At 48.6% G+C, this 15,842-nt stretch overlaps 1 protein-coding gene across 1 annotated transcript in view; it reads right to left on the bottom strand.

Moving 5' to 3' along the window:
* SIM1 (SIM bHLH transcription factor 1) overlaps nt 1–11,291 on the bottom strand; it is a 44,781-nt gene extending 33,490 nt beyond the window's left edge. Inside the window, exons 1-3 of the mRNA XM_021533832.2 lie at nt 11,117–11,291; nt 1,153–1,235; nt 88–177 (exon numbers count right to left, since the gene is read on the bottom strand). Coding sequence (XP_021389507.1) covers nt 88–177; nt 1,153–1,235; nt 11,117–11,291 — 348 coding nt within the window. The remainder of the gene's footprint in view (nt 1–87; nt 178–1,152; nt 1,236–11,116) is intronic.
* Nucleotides 11,292–15,842: the final 4,551 nt, after the last annotated feature.

The following is a 15,842-nucleotide window of genomic DNA, read 5'->3' as shown; positions in this document are numbered from 1 at the left end:
GAGCTCATCGCCGGCACCGCGCACCCTCTCCTGTCAGTCGCGGGGGTGGTGCAAGCAAGCACAGGGGTAGCAGGCCCCCCAGCGTACCTGCGACAAGCCCAGGTGCACCGAGGCAGTCTCCGAGATGTACATGATCTTGCCATCCGGAGCCACAACAAATATGAAACCGTCCAACGTCTGCAGAAAAGGGTAGGGAATATAAATAAATTAATAGATGGATCCAGTAAATACCCGTCCTTCTGATTTATTTATTTATTAAACAGGTGTTGATGTTCAGGCTCTGATTATTCAAATAGTTGGAAGGAAATGGGCAAATCTTGGACAAGAGTCCCTCTAAAGCTCCAGATACAACCCACGTCTCAGAGAGGCCGAGCTCAAAAGTGCCTTGAGGGCATCTAAGAAGAGGTCCTGTTATCTGGTGATTAATATCTGGGTCCCAGAAATACCGAATATTTCTATCCTATTTCAAATGTCACAGGGGTTTAGTGCTTGTGCATTTTATAAGGAGAATTTAAGCGATCAAATAAAAAATTCTCCACAGTGTAAATAAGACAATTTGTCAGGTACATTTTTGCAGACACAGATGGGACTTCTGAGTGTACCAAGAGCAGAATAGGCCCTCCAAAAGCCACATGATTCCACCAGTGGAATGATGGTCATCGCTAATATTCTTTAGTATTTCAAAGCACTGTGAGTTTTCAGATCTGTCCTCCCTGATGTGTGTCTCTGATAATGTCGGTGCCCGCTGAGCCCTTCTGTCCATGACAGCCTTCCCTAGCCTGTCGCTAGAGCCTCTCCCTCCCACACCACTCTGAGCTTCACAACATTGATGATATGTGTCACCTTGTTAATAAATTAGGGAAAAGTCGTGCCCCTGTATCTCTGGCACCCTGGGACACACTCTGAATCCCTCGCTGTGGACGCAGTGTTAGATGATTCTGAGGCAAAGGACCCAGAGGAACCAAGCCACTAACAAAACACATGACACTGGATCGCAGTGGTTCGCATTTCTGAAGTGGTTCCCCTCCTGCCTACCTTTCTATTAAAGACTTGAACGGTTAAAAATTAGTCAAGGTGGCAACTGAAAGCTCAGAAGAGGGAATTAATTCTTTAATCATTAATACCATATGCCTGTCGTTTCCAGACCAGTACCTGCAAAAGATGGGATCCCAGTTCCCGTCCAACATTATCCAGTGGGCTGGTTCGGCTGGAGTGGCCCCAGGCTTCTCCAAGTCCTGTTATTTAAGACAAACAAAAAAGTAAAGTCAGGAGATGAAAAATTTACTACTGTGGGCTTGATTGGAGGTGGGGGAGGAAAACACTTCATCTTGTCTACACTCTAAAACATATATACGTACAATCTTTGGAAAACTAGACATGACTTCATTGCACATAAACGCCTCTTTTGTGCATTATTTTTCAATATCTAATTCCTCAGAGAGAAAAATACCCGAATACTTATTTTTAGTTAATGGTGAAGTTAATTTTTAAGATCTAAGTGAAACAGAATGCAAGATCAAACTTCTTGGCTACTGGGAACTGTCCCCCTTGAACTTCAGAGGAAGCTTCCTAACCTCACGATTTCTCAGACAAGTCACTGTCCAACGGCACCGGCCGCCCTCCCTCCTGCCCCGCTAAGTCTGTCTCCAGGATTCACCTCTATCCCTTCCATCTCTCCTCCTGCTGCTCCGGTGGGCAGGATGGCTCCCACTGCAGGGAGGGGTGATGTGCCTCCATGGAGCCCCTTCCAGAAATTAATCTTTCCGGATTTGTCTAATGTTTTACACGCGTCTTATTTTCTCCTACGCAAAGTGAGTAGTAATAAAAGCCACGTGGAAGTTACTTCACCGGAGCAACGCAATTCATGGACGATGCCTTTTCACGGTGTTGTTGCTGAAATAATTTAAACGGGTCAGTCAAAACCTTTGAAGCTTGTGCCATGAAATAAGTCTCACTCAGGCACGCACAAGCAGTAAGATAGAGTAAAACTGAAGGGAAACCTACAAGTCCCGATCGATGGCTGGGGTGCAGGTCGCTAGGGGACCCGAGCCGGCGGGGTGTGCTCACTCCCGCAGTGCGGGTTCGGGAAAGGCAAGACCTCGTTTTCCAGTTATTTCGAGACAGACGAGGTGCTGACAGCAGGCAGCCGCGGGCATCCCTCGCTATTGACCGGCCTCACCCAGGTGTTTGCCGTCCGAGCAAAGCGAACGATTTCCTCCGCGCTGTTTGAAGGGGGCATCCCAGAGCGGCCCCTGCGCGCCCTCCCCACCGCCGGAGCGGTGCGCCCCGCTCGTCCCCGCCTTTCGCTTCCTTCTCCCCCCTTCCTCCTCTACCTCTTCACAACAACTTGTCTCTTCACCACTCCCACACTTTTCTCCTTCCTCCCTAACTTCATAGCCCCACAGAGGCAGGAGATTCTCTCTGGCCCGTTCCTCAGCCTGCAGCCTCAGCATGTCGCCAGAAACAGGCTCCTTCCCATTAATTCCTCCACGCCAATTAAGGGGGAGCCAGCCGCCAGGATGGAGGATCACCTCCGCCCCCTGTATTCAGGAAGGAGCTGGCAAATCTTACACAGCTTCCAGGGAAAGAGAGAAAAGCCCACGATATATTTGTTTTTCCCCGAGCTCCTCGGAGCTTTCTCTGCTGGGGAGCCAGGATGGCGCTGAGCTGGCTCCTTGCCACGTCCCCCACCCGGAGGGAAATCTGAGTGACAGGTTTCTTTATTCAAGACTAAATCTGTACTGCCCACCTATGATTTAAGTTGCTTATTAATCTAAGTTTACGGCTCTAATTATTCTTTTCCTAAAAGGGAAAATAACCCGACCCCAGCGGGTTAATGAACAGCTCACGGGCACTGCAGGTTAACCTCCCTCGGGAAGGCGGTTCTTCACGGCGCGCTGAGCTCCTCTATATGTTTCAGGTGGAAACCCCGCGCTGCTGGGCTCTGTCTGCCCATGGTTTATAATTAAACGTTTTCACTCTTCTACCTGAACCGGCTTTTTGAAATCCTGTCACATGAGACGATCCTTTGTGCTGCCCAGATGTTTTCAGTACTTTCAAGTCGGAGACTATTTCTAATCGTTGCCAATCCCAGCCTCTCCCAAATCGACGCCCTCTCCTGATGCCCCCTAAATACTGTTTCTAAAGATTAGAGGAGAAAGCCCCCTCCGCTAATTTTCCCTCTCCCTCCCCCGTCTATTCGCTTTAACATCCAATTTCCTTTTATCGAGGGGGCAAACTGTGATTTCTTGCACTTGACCTACCGCAGAAAATTCTGCAAATCCTTTGATTGTCTATTTAAAACAAAACAAGGAAATCAGCTCTCCCTTTTGCTCCAGGATTACGCTTGGAAACAAGATCTAAAGATTCTCTTGTAATTTGGAGAGCCAACAGCATAATAGCTTTGGAATAGAAACAAGCAGCTTTGTGAGGAGAAGGATAACTAAATCGTTTTTAGGCAAAGGATTTTCCCAGCTAAAGTGGCCGAAGACAAAGCAAAACATAATCTATTTTGGAAGATTTCCAAGTTATGCCACAATAATCTTAGCAGATAAAATTTACTTTCTTTCCTGCCGCCCCTCCCCCACCGCGGTCTGGTTTATCATATTTACATAAGTAGCCTTAGAAGGGATGTATCTATTAGGGATCTAAGGCTAGCGAGCTCACATTTCATTTGGAAATAGAGGGGAAGTTTTACTGTTGCTTAATACTTGATGCATTGTAGAACCATTTCCATTTAAATACCCCCGACCCACGGATTACCTCCACGGACTGGTTGCATGGGTTTTGTGATTTCCTGAAAATGAGATTTCGATTTATAAAACAAGAAACCAATTAGTAACCAAATGAGGCGAAGTAGATCCACTAAAATTGACCTAATCCCACAGGCACCATTTAGGTCAGTTCTTGGCGAATGAATGATGAGCAACCGTCTAACATAAACTCAAGGCATCACCCAGCTGTGTTATTCAAGCAGAAATTTAAAAAAATGGATCGAGCTTTTATTTCAGAATGAATTTGATATTCTTTAACAAACTCTTCCTCCTATCTAACATCTCGTTCACTCGATGAACTTTTTTTTCCTGAGGAGCTATTTGCGCCACGATAAATTAATTGTCTGCTGTTGTGAGGAGGGAAAGGAAAGGGGGCAGGGGGTGGGGGGAAGGGAAATAAGTTTTAGAAAAAAATTAAAGGGGAGAAAAGACAAGCATTTTATCCAGACTATCACTCATCGTTACTCAACAGCCTTCACCTATACTGCGCGGAACCTGCGCGGAGCGAGTGTGCTGATTCATCGTTTCTCTCAGCATTCTCCAGTGGAAAGCCACTGTACTTTCCACATCAAAAAGCATGTCTGTCGGTTTCATGGGCTCGCTACACAGGCGGGTCCCTGTGAATTGCCTTCTTCCACCCAGCCGCGCCCACCCCCGTCCCTGAGAGAGCCGCTCCGCACCGCCAGCCTGTCCCCCAGGCCGGGCGCACAGCCAGACCTGCCGCGCTGCACTGCCCTGGTCCTGTCCTTCCTTCCCCTCATCTTTTGATTGATGCAAGCCTTGATGTCGACAGCCAATGGAACCAGGGGCTGGGTGGGCACCGTCCCTATCCAGTGGCGATACTGTTTCAAGAAGCTCCTCTGTCCCAGGGAAGGGGGAAGAGATTCCTGAATAGTTTCTAATTTCATCTAGGCAAACACGGAGGAAGGCAGGCGCAGGGAAATGAGACTCCGAGAAGCCAGGGCAGCTCCTTGGCCCTGGTTGATCTCCGGGTTACTTGTCCCTCTGTGAGCATCTGCAGCGCAGAGCCCATCTCGACCCCGTCCTTTGTCTGGCAATAGCAAAGGGGGGCGGGGGTGGCGGTGGGGGTGGGGTGGCCAGAAGATGCAAGCCCTTATCTGCTTTGCGCTGATTTGCCGGCTTTTAAAACCAGTTACGGCGATTTCCCCAGCGGACTCCCAAGTCATGAAACCTCAGCGCAATCCGGATTCATTGTAGCGGGCGACTTGACGTCCCCGTTTAAAAACTCTTAGTGGAGAGCCCATCCTGAGCTCCAGACCCGCTTCTTTGGGGGCCAGACCCTGAGGCCATCTCCCTCCGGGGCCGGGGAGCCCTTGGGCATCCCTCCGGGGTTTGTCCCTGTCTGGCGCACCGCCCCGCACGGCCGGGCGAGGCCCAGGGAAGCTGGCTTGGAGACGAAGCCCCGGAGGCAGGGAGCTCTTTCCTGTTGCTGTGGACGGGCAGAGGGGGAGGATTGGAGGGCTCTCCCGGAGGCAGCCCGCTGCTGTGGAGCAACGCTGGGAAGCCTGCCCGACGGGGCAACAGCAGGGAGTCTTCCCTAAATCGGGTCCCAGAACGTCCATCGCGCGTTTCTCTTCCAGGAGTTCCTCAAAACTCCCTCTCTGGGCAGCGGCCGCCGCTGCCGCTTTCCCAGGTCTCTCCGCCGCCTCCCGGGGGCCGTGGCCCGGGGACGTCTCCGCATGCTTTAGTTTCGCTGCCTTTTCTTTGCCCTTTAAAAAGCCGCTGTATAGTTATTAAGAAAGGAGGAGCAGCAGCTCACTCCTCGCCCGCCGGCGCCGAGGGGATGCTGACCCCACAAAGGGCACAGGGTGCGGGACCTCCGGTCACCTCCGGTCACCTTCGCTCGCTCCTTCCGTGCTGGGCAGGAGGACGACGAGGAGGGTCGGGCCGGGCTTAGGCACCTGCCCAGCAAAGCATCTCTACAGGGAGGACTAGAATGTCACCTCCGTGAGTGGCTCCTCAAGCAGCACCTTCCCTGCCTTCCACTGCCCCTCGCCGGCACTGCTGCCGCTTTAATACCAAGGGACAAGCGGGGCACAGGAGTTGTTTGGAAAGAGGAAGGCAGGACAGCTCAGTCCCCATCTCCCACGCAGTCATTGTCCCTCTCTGTCCAAGGGAAATGACAAACAACTGTCCGGGAGTCGCGGGAGCAAAACCTGCATGTCCTAGTCACTGGCAAGCCAAAAGGCAACTGGATGTTGTATCGAGGAATTAGCCTGATTCGATTAACCATTTAATTAAATCGTCTGCCACCAGCGCTCCGTTCTGCCATCGCCTAACGCCAGACAGAGCTGATTTCCCAGTTAATTTAACAGGCAGTGGTTAATGATAACTCAAAATCTCGGCCAAATGAGGCTTCTGTGAAGGACTGGGTCGCCGTCGGAGGGTTCAAATGGAATAGAATAAGCTATGCTAAAAAAAAAAAAAAAAAAAAAAAAAAAAAAAAAAGGCTGCTTATTTCCACTGCCTGCGGATGCCATTAGCAAGGTTTTGTAAAGATTTATTATCTCAGTAAATCACATGTATTCATTTGAAGCAGAGATAAATTAGCATCTCTCTTTCTTTATAAAAATAATAATAACAGGGAGGAAAGCCCTGTTGACTAAACAAACATCCCTGTTAAGAAAACGGTAGTGGAAATAATGCTGAGGCTGTTTCACTATAGAAAGAAAAACCAGGATTTTGGCAAACACGAGGTAGTGGAATTGCGCTTTGAAATGCAAACAAACAGAATCATGTCCAAATTGGAGAGAGGGGAGAAAAATCAAGGCATTTTCGAGCACAAACTACTTATTCGTTTCTCCAGAAGATTCAAATTCAAGTAGCCCTTATCCCGAAGAAACATGCCGTTTATATGCAAGTTGAAAAAATATCCTCCGACGTGAAAACGGTCGTATGTTTCCAAAGGAAATATGATTTTTCCTTCCCGCTCTTCTCGTTACGTATTCCTTCTAAAACATAAATCTGTGTTGTTGTTTTTTTTTCCACGATCCTGCTAGTAGTTTAGTTCTGCTCTTCACATTTTAAGTTCACATCAAAACTGGAATTAAACAGATATTCAGCGTGGAGACAAAACTGCTGTTTAAATGAGAAAAACTTCTGTAAGAAAATAAACATTGAAACCTAATGCTCAATCATTTCCCTTTGCAGCAAGAAAAACAGCATTAAATCACCTATCCACGTGGGAAACGGATTTTTTTTTTTTTCTGTTGATCTCTTCCTCCTTTAAAATAAAACAAGGTTAAGGGTTTCAATATTGAAATGTTAACCATCCTGATTCGGCGAAAGTTTATGTAAACGGAATCTCTGCTTTTGTCTCGAAAAGCAAACGCCTCTCGGCGCCAAAACGATCCCTTCCCACTAGGACAGACTGCAAACCCTCCTTTTGCATCTCTGGTCGCGGGTGGAGAATAGGACCTTTAAGATATTCCTAACTAAAGAAGAAAAACAAAACCCAAAAAAAATTATTTATTGTGCCACCTGAATTTTTTGTTTGAGTTTTGTTACTTTTTTTTTCTCCCTTCCCTTCTGGATAATGCCGAAGATCAGCCAATAATTACCCCGCAATTGTAACAGTGATTGCATCGTCTTTGGCGGAATATACTGTCAGTCCTTTGACACCCTGGAGACTTTTCTAGCTATTTTTTGCGTCCACGTTACTTGCCATTAGCGATTTACTGTTAGATAAAATTATTAGTATTTATTTATAATGAACGTTAGATCAGGACTTTATTTATTAATTAATCCTCCTTGAAAAAACAAACAAACAAACAAACAACCCTTAAAACTCATCCTTAATGTTCTCAGAAAACTAGCAGATATTCACTCTTTCCAAAGCTGTCTGATCAGCGAAAAGCAGTATATGTTTTATGCGCTTTCTCCTCCTGAAAATAAGTGTTTTAGTACTGAAACGACGCAAGAATCCTACGCCTTGCACTTTCGTCCTTTACAGTTCTAATCTGTTGAAGACCTAATGAAGTGAAATTAGAGGTGGAAAGAACAACCCAAGCGTTTCAATAACTTGTGAGAATTGTACAACTATTACGAGAGGGAGGTCGTAGAAAAATCTCTGCCCGGTTTGTCAAGTTTGTCCAGTGCCACTGCCTTGTGTTTAGATGTCTGGGGGTAAGAAGGAAACCCCACGTGCTTATTTTGTGTGTGACTCTCCTGGCATTTTACTCCTAGAATACTCTTCTTTCCAAAATGAACCCGAAATCTTCCACCTCTTTCTCTATAGGGACCTTTCAAACACAAAAATATGCAGACAAGAGCACACCAATTCTCTCCGCCCTGTCCCCAGCCCCGTGTGTGTGCGGCGATGAGGAGTGTATATCTTTCTGTACGTGATTATTTACAATCAACTCTAAGCAAGCACTCTATGGGCAGATGGAAATTCGCTCTTGTACCGGGGAGATGGGATACGAGTTACTCTGGAAAGGCAGCTCGCTCTTACGGAGACAACGTTCCTCTACCCTGACTACTCCAAGATCTCTTTAAATGTACGACATAACATTCCGCCGGGCTCCCGAGCCTCCTGCTACCCATCTCCAGTGTTTTGGCCAACTCATCGGGTCCGTCCCGACGCTTGTATCCTTTCCTCCCCAGAGAAATAAAAGCGAAAGGAACTCCATTACATCCATCCAACATTCCTGCCCTGACTCCTCCGTTCAGAAAGACTTGTTCTTTCCGTGAGTCATTTCCCTGCCTGCGACTACCTGTTCTCCCTTCCCGGAGAAGACATGACTTTTTTTTTTTATTATTTTTTTTATTCTGGAAAACCAGAATAGCCCCCCGCTTCCTTGTCTCCTTACACTCATACGCAGTTGGACAAGCGCAACCGCAACGGGAGCCCAAGCTGCTCCGCCACATTCCCGGAGCCCACTGTGTCCCCCAGGGTCCCGGGAAAATCGCCCAGGCTCGGCTCCCGCACGGCCAGGCACAGGCGCAGCGCCGGGAGGCCGCTCGTGGGCACCTCGCTCGTGTTTAATAGCGGCACGGGCGAGCGCAGGGAAAACCGAGCCGGGCCCCGGTCTCCGCTCCCCGCCTCCTCGGAAGTACGTGGGAGGGAGAGGGAGCCCGCGTGGGACCGCGGGGAAGCAGCCCAGCTCCACGCCACGTTGCGATTCCCGCTCTCAGGCCTTTGTGCGCCGCTCGCAGCGCTCCCCCGCGCAGGGATGCGCGGCCCGAGGATGCGGGGGCGGCGGTCCCGCGTGGGTCTGCAGCGCGCTCGGCGCCGGGCCTCCCGCGGCAGCGCCTCAGAGGGGCGAGCCCTTCCGAGCCTGCTCCCTGCCTTTCTAATGCGCAGTTTGCCTTTAATGAGGCTGCGAAGGCTCCGCTGCCCCCCGAGCCCCGCTCAGCCACCCCCGCTGCCTCCGCGCTCAAATTAGCATCTGCTGCGGCCGGCAGCGGCCCCGGCCCCGGCGCGCTTCGCCACACGGTTCCCCAGGGCATTCAGGCATCCTGCGCTGCCACGGAGGGACGGGGATCAGCTATTCTTCTCTTCCCATGATTACTCACAGCCTACAAGCAACACCATATGCTTCTTCTGATCAAACAACCCGCTACATAGGCACCAGTAATTGACGAGACCTGCTCGAAATCACGCAGAAAGGTAGCCTACTGAGACCGCAGGAGTTGACAAATCATTGCTAATAATCCTTTTAGGAACATCATGGGCATCAGGGTTTGCAATAGCTTTATTTTTATAAAGTATGCGCTGACAGCATAAAGGACAACTCCGTCTCCTTTGAAACAGAGGATTGTCCCGCATAATGATCTTCAAGGTGGCAGAGCAAATAGAGGAGGAAAGTGGCTCGATGAAGACTTTAATTATTGTTTTTTAAAGGTTTCATTTAACCCCTTCTTTGGTTACAAGTGACTCGATGATATGGAAAGCTGTTTCAAGAAATCATTGCAAAATGCACTGCTGTGGACCTTAGGTATAAATGTTCATCCGTAACCTGGGGCCAGGGGGGGAGGGGGGGCGGAGGAGGGGGTGTGAGATTACCTCCCCCGTCCAAATGACTGCCACACTACAAATTTATTTTAAAAAGTAGAATTAGTACCAGTAGTCCACATATTTAACCAGGGGAAAAAAAATTAAAACCCCTCAAACCACCAAATCAGATAAAACAAGAGCAAAACAAAACTAGGCCATATACACACTTAATTTGTAAAATATATAGGCCAACCGAGTCGAGATACAGCTACAGAAAACTCATGGGGACATAGCTGTATTACGTTGTTTCCTATGTAAACTCATTTTTCAACAAAAGACGCAGCGAATTTTGTATTAGGTCAGGGAAAAAAACAAAAAAACAACAAAACCAAAAACCTCTTGATATTTTTTCTTTCACACAGACTACAACTCCATCGAGTTGATCTAAATAAAAGATTCGTGATTTTTTAAAATGTTTTCCCCCTACATCTTATAAAAATCAATAGAGCGAGAACACGGAAGAACTTTATTCCGACTCTCTTAACTTTGTGCTATTTGTTTTTCTTAGCAGCCTATCTAGAAGACCAAAGACGATTGTTTTAGATCCTGATACTATTTAAGAGTAGGAGACACCTCAGGACGCTTACGTTTTCTTTTTCTAGACAGGCGAGTTGTTGCTGCCATGGAAGTCAACGTGAAGTTTACTATTTCTCGAGGAGAAGCATGTCTAGGCTGGGCCACTGGTTTTGCAGCACTGGGTGGTCAGGGGGATTGAATATATCTGGGTGCAAAACCGCTGCTAAAATTTTCCGCGGTTGTTTAACGTCCTCAAACGGCCCTAGTGATCCTCAAAACGACACACAACACACTGATGATGTGATTCAGTGTGCTCGACTTATTTATTTAGCCTGGCGTGAGCACGCCTGCACGCGTTCCTGTACCTGTACACCGCACCTTTCCTCGAGAGCTGAACTAAAGCTTTAGGACTTCGCATAGACTTATGTAAATATTTACCCATATACTAGCTCGCCCTCACAGAGTTACTATAAATAGGGGTGAATCATGCCCTCTTAGGCCTCGCGTGTGCTTAGTGGGGGATGCATATTTGACTGGAAGACTGGAGGAAAAGAAAATCCGGGTCTGCTTTAGCAGAACACACAGCAGAGCTCAGTGCCTTCAAGTGTTGACAAAAGAGCCATAAGTCTCCAACCAAACCTGTCATAGGAGCTAAAGGGAAAGTATTTACAACAGAGGGAAGCCACAGCGGAGGGCACCCTGTCTCCGAGCACACCCCGAATTATTGAGTTGGTTTTTTTTTTTGTAAAAGTGATAAATGACATCTGGATCAGAATAAAAATAAAGGCGAATAGGCATTCTCACCTACCTTCTGGAAAAACCACTCTCATTTTTAAATAGCTGGTAGTGAGTCTGATTATGGATGCTTTGTCCAGCTGAGAGGTGATAGCGGAGGGCAGGGGTAGTAATTTAGCCAGTTCATAAAATTCACTGTTTTCTTTCTCCCGTCTAGTCCGGGCAGCATTTTTGGACTTCTCTTTCATCGTGTTCTTTTCCCGCTTCTTTCCTATAATTTAAACTCCAGAGATTCATCCAAAGGTGGAAGGGAAACTCATCTGCAATTCATCTCTCCGGAGCATCAGGCTGTAATTCTAAGTGAGGCCATTACTCTTAAAAACCGTTCTGTTGTGTAAAAGCAAACAAGTATTGAAGAGTAGAGGTGTTCTTAAAAAAAAAAAAAAAAAAGGAAGAAAAAGTAAATATACTCTGAAAAGCAGAGTCAATTAGATGGGAAAGGCATTTATCCAACGCAGCTCACCACTCCAAGCAGTTGCATTAAAAAAAAAAAAAAAAAAAAAAAAAAAAAAAAAAAAAAAAAAAAAAAAAAAGCTAGAAGATTGAGGCACCAGACAGCAACCAAACGATGTATTTCTGGCCTTTTTTCCTACTCATGGCGGTCAGCATAGCTCCTCGGAAGAGGGTCATAGTAATCCCGTTATTTCCCGTGATCCGTTGTCAATCCAAGGGCCGAAACGCACGGCCGCGAGCTGTCTCCCAGGGCGCTGGGTGACTTCCCCAGAGCCTCTCTCTGTGAAGACAAGAGCAGTCTTGGAGTGAGAGAGCCGGTACACGGCGCCGCAGAGGAGCCGCGAGAAATAATAATCAACAACCAGCCGCCGGCGGGTGTAGTATTTTCTCCCACCAGAGGGGAAAGAAAAAAATTTGTATTTTCCCATCTAGCGCGCCCGTGGAGAAGCCTGCCCCGCACTCTCCTCCCACAGCCCTCTCACTTCCCAGCCCAGGTGTGCACTGCATGGCCAGAACGAAGGCGCAGCGGAAAGCAATTCCCGGCTCCCGGCGTTAGCGGGTTTGGTGCTGCCGGGGCTGCGCCGTCCCCTTCGCGCTCCCACGGGCCGGCACCGCGGCGGCGGCCAGACCTCCCCGCGCTCCGTGCTGCCAGACCCTCAGTGAGGGATACATTTCCAATCATGGAGTGTTTCTGCTTGTTTTCCCTTTTCTTTTTTCTTTTCTTTTTCCTTTTTTTTTTTTTTTTTCTCTTTCTTTTGAATTTCTCCTCTTCTCGGCTACTGTCCTCATTCCTCAACTGGGATCGGGGGTGTCTACCTCAGCTGCACCCCAGCCAGGGGAGGCACGCTTTGCCCAGCCCTGCCCCGAGCCGGAATCCACCCAAACATCACATTTTTCCAACCAAATTATGTTTTGGTTTTTTTTTTTCCTCCTCATTTTTCACCGTGGGAAAGAGACCCACAGCCTAGCACCGCATATCACTGCGGTTCTTCGCTGAGGCAGGCAAATTGTGGTGGGTTGTGATCTTCTTTTCACCTACCTTGAATCCCTGAGCCCGGCAGCCTGCAGAGAGCTCTCCCGGGGTGAGAAGCCCAACTCTTTAATTGGCTCATTAATGGCACGGGGAAAAGTTTGCGCCTGTCACTGCTCCTCGCACCGATGGGCAGACAGACATTGCCGCCTCCCCATCCCCTTTATCGGCTCCCAGACTCTCCGTCTCACATAACGAGGGGTGGGGTAGGGTGGGGTGGGGGGGCGAGGTTGGTATTAATGAAGAATCCCTAATTTGCGGCTGAGAAATGCCTAATAACTTCTTGATGGCTAAAAGCCTTTTAGCACAACTTCATTTCTCTCCAACTCCCCCCTTGGCCCCCCTCCCTCCCCCCCGGCCGAGCCCTCCCTCAATGCCACTCACGGACCCGCCTCGCGTCCCGTTGGCCGCCGCCACCCCTCGCCCGGCCTCCCACTGGCGGAGGGGGCGGTGGCGTCACGCGGACACATTCCCACCCCTCTCCCGCCTCCCCTCTTTCCCGGTGTCCGCCCTCTGACCTGGCGGCGCCGCCGGGAGGAGTGGGCACACACAGACATACACACCCGCATCTTCTCCCTGCGTACCTGTTGGGGGATTATTTGCGTCAGGTGGGTACGTTTTGGCCATCTCCTCTCCGCTGGGCAGCCGCCGAGGTCCCGCAGGACTGTGGGTGGTGAGGATGGCCGCAATTTTACACACCCACGTACATTTCCCCACCCCAGAGCCCACCGAACAAGTGGTCGCGCTTGGGAGAAATAAGCTGCGGTCATGTCCCCTGCTGCCCCCCCTCCCTGACACCCCCAACTTTAACCATGTACGGTTTTCCCCTGGGCTGATGCGCTGCGGGACAGCGTGGATCGGATCCCGCGGTGGAGGGGGAGAAGGGTGGAGAAAGATTTTAATTAATTTTCTTGATACACGCTGGAAAAAAAAACCTAACCAAAATAAAAAACAATTCCACAAACAGGAAAGAGGGGAAAAGGGAAAAAAAAAAAAAAAAAAAAAGAAAAAGGAGAGGGAGAAACCCAAACCCAAATCCTCCTACATTAGGAGACAGAGCTGTTTTAAAACTGCCCGAAAAGTGTATGTGCGGTCTTTTCTTCACAAGCAGCCGGACTATTCCTAATCTTGTGTGTCCCTTGGGGAAAATAACCCTAAAAACGTGACGCTGCTCCTAAAACTGCTGGCTCCTGAATAGAGTAGATAGAGAAGAGTGCCTGGAGTGGTGGGAGAAGGGTTGTAGAATCTTTCCTAAAACCATAGCTGACTCTCAAAACCCTGACCTAGTTGCCAAACCAGTCGGTACGAGACTTCGGCTAAAACAACTGTTTAAAATGAGATTGCGTTGGCAGGCAAGTCGGAGTATTTCGAGGAAGAAGAAACGGTCTCAGTTTTCTAAAGAAAAACGTGAACAACAACAACAACAAAAAAATAGCCTTTGAAGCGTCTCATCCCTTTTGCTTCTTGGCGGGCTGCAGTTCGAAACGCAGGCTTGCAGTGCAGACCGTCTGTTCGCTGCTTATCACCTTAAATTTCCCCTCGGTTAAAAGCTTTCCCTGAGTTCATTTGGGTAAATAAAGGAAAGACGGTAAGAGAGGCATTCAACAACTCCTCTGGGTGTCCAGGCGTCTACAAGCATCAGAGAAATGTATCCACGTAGTCTCAAATGTTCTTTTGATTGTCTTGTTTACCGAAGCGACTCGTCGTTAAACAAACACAAACTCAAGGCATTTAGTGAAGGTAAGGGTAAAAAAAAAAAAAAAAAAAAAGAAAAAAAAAAAAAAAGAAAAAGGAAAATGCCCTCATCCTTTCCTACCCTGTCATACTGTCATGCTGTAAAGCGATTGCTGCTGTGGGGGAAAGTGATATTGAATTTGCAAAAATCTTCCCTGTATGTTACTGCCCTTAGGTATAAGGTGAGTTTTTGGGACAAGAAAAAGATTAAAAAAAAAAAAATCTTCCTTCTGGTTTTCATTTGAGGGATTTCTCTTCCTAAACGGCACTGACGTCTCTATGAGAGTATTTAGACATATGGACAACAACTGGACTAACACTGTCAGGTAGCTCACGACTTATTTGTCAACAAGTGCCAGAGAGAATGTCTTCTATAACACCCTTGGTGTGGGAAAAATAAATAAATCAGTAGGATACACTTCTGCTAATTTATACCAGGGAACATGAGCATCCACCTTAACAACCCCACACAGCCCCATCGAAGCCTGTAGCTCACCGAGGATTCTCTTTCCCGGTGTACCGGGACTCGGTTTCTTCCCTCCAGCCCGGGTGGGTGACAGCGACCGGACCAGTTCTCCCCGTGGCCGGGGCCCGAGGGCTCGGGGTCGACGAGCCCCTACATAGATTTTAAACGTATATGTGCTACAGTGGATAAAGTACAAGATGTGAAAAGACTAGCGGCTGAAGGACAGTTATTCGGCTCTGGAAGATACAGCAATCGTGGACAAAGCCACCTCTCCACAGAACCACCAGCGCGGGGTCAGTACACTGGGGATATTTCCCAGCAGATTTCAAGAGGCAGTTCCCGAATGATGGGAGAATTTGGCCGTTTCAGAGATATTAACCTTGTTTTCCTTCGTCAAAAACAAGTGACTTCTGCAACAGGAGATCAGACTTGGCTCTGTCCTGTTCCAGGTGTACAGGTAAAGGCAGCCTCCAGTAGCTAAATTCGTGGTTTTCTTATCAGCCGAGAGCCCGCTGTCACCGACCCCGGCGAAGCCCATCTATCCTGAAAGAAGAATGAATGATGCTGTTGAACAAAAGAAGAGCAGGCACCCCAGCGGGATGCCCGCGCCCGGCATACAAAGCCGTGGGAGCGGAGCTGAGGGCAGCGAGCGCACCGGCGGCGCGGCGCGGACACCTGCGGGCCCCGGCGGCTCACGGCAGCTCCGGCCCCTCCAGGAGGGAGAGAGGCATTCCGGCCGCCTGAAGCTGTGTAGCTGTGCTGAACTGTGCTCAGTTCAGATGCAGTTATACTCGGGCGAGAATCTCCTGAAAAAAGAGATAATACTGGAAAATTGGATAAACGGGTACTGCAGTGCAATTTGGTTTTAAAAGGCGCATAATAAAATGGTGTATCTGAAGAAAGGCTGAGAGAAAACAAAGCGCTTCACAGTCAGGTTTCCAACTATAGTAGAAAACTTGTGTAGGCAGACACAATATGCAGCGTGCATTGCAGCATGTGTGCGTGAGCGTGTGTATGTGTGTGCAGAGGGGGAGGGGGGAAAACTGTACAAATCAA

This window comes from Lonchura striata, chromosome 3, assembly GCF_046129695.1.
Source record: "Lonchura striata isolate bLonStr1 chromosome 3, bLonStr1.mat, whole genome shotgun sequence".
NCBI classification, from domain to species: domain Eukaryota; kingdom Metazoa; phylum Chordata; class Aves; order Passeriformes; family Estrildidae; genus Lonchura; species Lonchura striata.
The sequence above is the reverse complement of the archived record's forward strand: the minus strand, read 5'-3'. Positions and strand labels throughout refer to the sequence as shown.